The following is a 4,882-nucleotide window of genomic DNA, read 5'->3' as shown; positions in this document are numbered from 1 at the left end:
AGAAGTCTGTAGTCTCCTCCATAACCTCTAGAGGTCACCTACACACCAGCAAAACTAACTGTTCCCTTCCTTTATTAGGGCCCTCCTGTTTATTGTTCCTGCCTTTAAGTTGCAATGCTTTGCCTGCCGGAATTGTGCCTCTCCTTCCAGGAAGCCTTCCCAGGTCTCTACAGGTAGCAGGTCTTTGTGGTTACCTTCCCTTGCAAAATCTTTTGAAGTTTTGTTATCTCCTTGGGACCCTGGCAAGTTGTAGTGGGGGCTGGAGATGCCACATGCCCAGGCAGGCTAGGGTGTGAGAATTTAACACGAAGGCTCATGGAGCTCAGGGGCTAGGGAACTGGGGTCACCTGCCATCAGACCATCTAAGGGTGGAGAGGGGTGTTGTGATGGCAGTGTTGGAGTACATGAAAGAGCATCAAGGTTTGGATGGGTTGAGCTGTCATTCCGTGCTGGAGACAAGAGGTTTTGCACTAAGGAAGAGATGGTGAACCAGGTCAGGGAGGCTGGCACCTCCTGGTCACCCCAGGCTTACAGCAAAACACAATCACAGACTAACATTCTTTAATCACAAAGGCACTTGAGAACCCCTACAAACCCAAAGTCTCCACCAAGAGTAGTCCTGCAGATGCCCCACCCTGCTACCCTCCATCCACCCATCCATGGCACTCAGAGTTCATCGTGACCTGCAGAGGGATCCACACTGGGCTTGATGAAGATGCCTTCCATGGCCTTCCACGTGTTGTGTGTATTGGCGCTGGACATGCCATGCACTTCGTGCTGCCCACGGATGGGGCTCCCATACTGCTCTCCAGTGACTGACAGGAACACAGAGGTGCCCACGTGCTGGAAGCGCACAGTGGCCTCTCGCTCCCAGTGCTGCCCTGAGCAGCGCACGGTCCACAGATCCAGGTCGTCACCCTCACCGTCTTCCCCAAAGGCACTCACCTCCTATGGGTGCAGGGGATAGAAGGACAGTGCTCACCAGAGGCACACTGAATCCCCTGTGGTCACTTTGGCAGCAGCACTCACACCCAGGGCACTGGGCCTTGAGTCCTTCCCTGTACCCTTCTGAGCCTCAGCTTCCACAGCTGAAAAATGGGACACTACCCTGCCACCCCCAGCATCCAGTAGGCTCTCCCCAACACGGTCTCTTCAAACACATGCACATCCTACCCCATCTGTCTGGGCGATAACCACTGGCACCCAAGTAGCTAAGACCTCCTCCTCTCTCCTCCATGTTCCCCTTCCTAACCTCTCTGAGCCTCACTCAGCATGACATCCAACCCCTAGGCCGACAGGTCTCTATTTCATACTCTCTTCTGACAAGTCCCCCAAGCAGCCTCTCTTCCTCCCCAATCCCTCCCTGACCCCACAACCCCCTTATACTCCAACTCCACCCCTCCACCTCTCCATCCTCCAGTTACAGTGAATTCCATTGGAGCACAAGCTCTTCCCCAGGCCGGGCAAAGCCCCAATTCCCCCCCTCTGTGGCCTGGAGAACTACTCATCCTTCCAGACCCAACCTGCGTTTCTCCTCCCCTGCCAGGTTTCATATTCCCCACCCCAAAGGCCTTGTGAGTCCCCTTCCTGGGTCCAACCCAACCCCAGGAGATAAGCTATCCAGCAGATGTCTCTTCCTGTCAGCTGCCCCGCAGAGGTGGTGCTCAGTAAACATTTCTGAATTGAAATTCCCATTTCACACAGGAAGCTGAGCTCAGAGCCACTGAGAGGAAGAGTCTAGATTCTGTCCCTGACCCCCCCCCCCCCACACACACACACAAGGAGCCTCTCTGGGGCGAGGGCTCACCTGGTTGCTGGACAGCGGCGACGGAAAGTGGTGCGTGTGCAGGTTCTTGCCAGTTAGCACGTGCGTGAGCCGAACTGCCTGCCCGCAGCGCACCGGGGACCCGCGCGGGCACCCGCCGTCCGACCCACCGCGGATCCGCCAGTAGCTATTGGCGTCGTCCGACGCCTCCACGCCAGTCACCGACTGTTGGCCGCTGCCTGAGGGGCGACACCCCACCCCACCCCGAGGTCGCGGTCAATCTCTGAACTCCCTACCCTTGACCCGGACACCATAAACTTTCCAAGACAACCTCAATCCTGGGACCCCAACGGCTCACTCCCAGCCCCCAACTCTGGCCCTTGGCCGCTGGCTGAACTCCCAAGTCCCTTGGCCTGCAGCTCCCGGACGACCCTCCTCGCCCCCGATATCCCGACGACCCCCTTAAAACGGCCGGTCCTTGGCCTCCTTGGTCCCCCAGCCAGGCTCCTTGATGACCCCCAGACTCGTAGCCCAGCAGAGTCCCCCAAGACCACCCCACCTTCAAACCCCCGGCCCCGGGCTCCGCCCCCCTGATGATACCCCAGTCCCGGGCCCCGCGCACCGGATCCGTATTTGATGTCATGCGAGTGCAGCCGCACCCTGTGTTGCGTGTTGAACAGCTTCAGCACCGACCCGCAGGTCACGAGCCCTGCGCCGGTCTTGGCGGCACCGCTGCTCGGCACCAAGAGCGTCAGCAGCAGCCCCAGAAGCGCCGGTCCGGCAGCTCTGCCGCGGCCCGCGCTCCACATCGCCCCGGCCGAGCTCCGGCAGCTCAGGCCCATGGGACGCTTCCGTCTCCGCCACCAGCCAATCCGGCTCTGACAGAGCCTGTATGGGCAGCCAATCGCCAGCCAGCACGGCGCTCCACCTGCATTGCCATTGGGTCGGCATTGAGTGGACCCGCCCCCGGCTTTCCAGAGCGGCGACTGGGAGGGGGCTGGAGACACGAGGAGGGCTTTGATTGGTCCACGCTTCCAAGGACTCACCAATGAATGCTAAGGGAAGGTTGGTGCGGCGCCGAGAGGTTAGAGAGACGCTGCGGAGCGGCGCTGTAGTTTCGGGCGCCCCACCCAGGAGCCGCTGAAACCCTGGACACCTGGCTGGGGATCCCAGGACCCTGCGGGCACGTGTTCACAAAACCCCTTGATCTTGGATCGTCGGGCTTTCAATCACGATCTTTCCTCTCAACTCTGGGTCCTCAGCTTCAGGGTTCCTGGACCACTAGATTTTGTGGTCACGAGGTCGATGGATCTCAGATACTGGATAACTTGGTTCTTCAGTCCCTGGATCCCGGGATTAGTTAATTCCCCAGTCATTCGGTCATTGCCACCTTTCTGAGAATGGGTCACCTCAGTCCCTGGACCCTGGGGTTTTTTAATTCCCCTGGCAACTCACTGACTCTTTCCAGGGCAGAATCACATGCACTCGGCCATTGGGCAGCAGAGGGCAGCAGGGATCTGTGGTGTTGAGGATAATGATAGGTTCTCACCAGAAAGCCCCGAAGTTTCTTAGGAAACCAGAACCCTGGGAGACCAAGTGACTGTGGGTACTAAGTGTGCCAGGTTTCCGATATGAGTGGGTCGCTGTCTCAGTGCCTTCTCAGAGGGCTGTCAGCTCAATCTTCAAGGGAGGAAAACTTATACGACTGTTTATTTATTCATTTGTGGAACATTCTTATGTTGACTTAACTCCAGGCCCTGTGCTGGGGGCCACTGGGGAACTGGCTCTGGGCTACATTACTCAATAGGCTGACTACCCGTGCACTTGAGGCACCAACAAAGCAGGGAGAAAAGTTTATATTTAATTAAATCATTCAGAATTTTGCATTCAAAAAATCCAGAGTAAAGTCATTTTAATTACAGCAACATGTAATTTGGGGGTTTTCGTGTTTAACAGTGTTTCTATTTTGAATTACATATGGGATAAGACACTTGATCTTTTCAGGGTTTAGGGTGTCTAAATTGCTAAAGGTCTGCCCTGGCAATGGCAGACCCTGCACTCACTTGAGGGGCCTCCACTCCACAGTGGAGGGGCTAGAGTATAATCTGGGAAGCAATGGATATGTCCTCTTGGGCATACCAACAAGCATCTCAGACTTAATATGTCCAGAGCAGAATTCTTGGTCTCCTCCCTCAAACTTCTCCCCCCTCTCCCCCAGGCTTCTGAGTCTCAGTAATGGCACCTCCATTTGCCTTGATTCAGCCCCCAAACTGGGACTTATCTTTAATTCCTCTCTTTACCACATTTCTCACATCTCATCCAACACATCTTGATGGCTCGAAATCCAAAACAGATTGTAAAGCATCTCTCCTGCTTTCCTTATCACCACCCTAATCCAAGACACTCTCCAGATGGATATCTATCGATATCGGTATTGCCTCTCCAGATATGGACCATTGCCTCCTGACAGATTTCAGTACTTCCACTGCTCAGTCCCCTCCAAATCACTCTCCACACAGGGAAATGATTTATACCTTAGAAAGCATATATCAGGGGGTACCTGGCTGGCTCAGTCAATAGAGCATGTGACTCTTGATGTCAGGGGTTATGAGTTCATGACCCACGTTGGGCGTGGAGCCTACTTTAAATTTTTTTTTTTTTTTAATCAGGGGTGTCTGGCTGACTCAGTCGGTGGAGCATACAACTCTTGATCTCAGGGTTGTGAGTTTGAGCCCCATGCGGGTGTAGGGATTACTTAAAATCTTAAAAAATATATATATATATATCAAATCATGCCAGGCACCTGCTTAAAGCTGCCAACAGCTTCCCACTGCATGTAAGAGCAGAGGATGGTGAGGACACAGCAGGCAATCTCCCCCACAGGCAAAAACAGGATTCCAAGTATAGCAAAGACCCCAGAACTGGAGTAAGAGAAGCCAACGTGGTTGTCCCTCGACTTTCTCAGGGCCTCATGCCTTCTCGCAGCTATTCCCTTTCCCTGCCTCCCCCCTGCAGACCACCTTCCCCAGCTCACCCTATGGGCAGATGCTCAGGGCGGATTATGGTGTCTCCACAGACCTCCACTTTCCAGTCACAGATTGTCTTCAGGTTCACATG

The 4,882-nt window shown here is 54.8% G+C and overlaps 1 protein-coding gene across 1 annotated transcript; it reads right to left on the bottom strand.

The window, feature by feature from the left end:
* Positions 1–544: 544 nt before the first annotated feature.
* On the bottom strand, positions 545–2,627 carry SDF2L1 (stromal cell derived factor 2 like 1). Its single transcript, XM_036076457.2, has 3 exons — positions 2,388–2,627; positions 1,808–2,004; positions 545–948 (listed from the first exon to the last, which is right to left on the bottom strand). Exons 1-3 carry the CDS (start codon positions 2,605–2,607, stop codon positions 667–669), a joined length of 699 nt encoding a protein of 232 aa, XP_035932350.1. The 5' UTR covers positions 2,608–2,627; the 3' UTR covers positions 545–666.
* Between the last annotated feature and the right edge of the window lie 2,255 nt (positions 2,628–4,882).

Source organism: Halichoerus grypus, chromosome 13 (genome assembly GCF_964656455.1).
Source record: "Halichoerus grypus chromosome 13, mHalGry1.hap1.1, whole genome shotgun sequence".
Taxonomy (NCBI): Eukaryota; Metazoa; Chordata; class Mammalia; order Carnivora; family Phocidae; genus Halichoerus; species Halichoerus grypus.
Note: the sequence above shows the minus strand (reverse complement) of the source record. Positions and strands in the feature narration are given on the sequence as shown.

Excerpts from the sequence above, each read along its gene's own strand:
- SDF2L1 (XM_036076457.2), bottom strand. The coding sequence starts at position 2,607 with ATGGGCCTGAGCTGCCGGAGCTCGGCCGGGGCGATGTGGAGCGCGGGC. Across the intron at positions 2,005-2,387 it reads TGACATCAAATACGGATCCG|GCAGCGGCCAACAGTCGGTG; the intron begins GTGCGCGGGGCC and ends GTCGCCCCTCAG. Across the intron at positions 949-1,807 it reads CGCCGCTGTCCAGCAACCAG|GAGGTGAGTGCCTTTGGGGA; the intron begins GTGAGCCCTCGC and ends CTGCACCCATAG.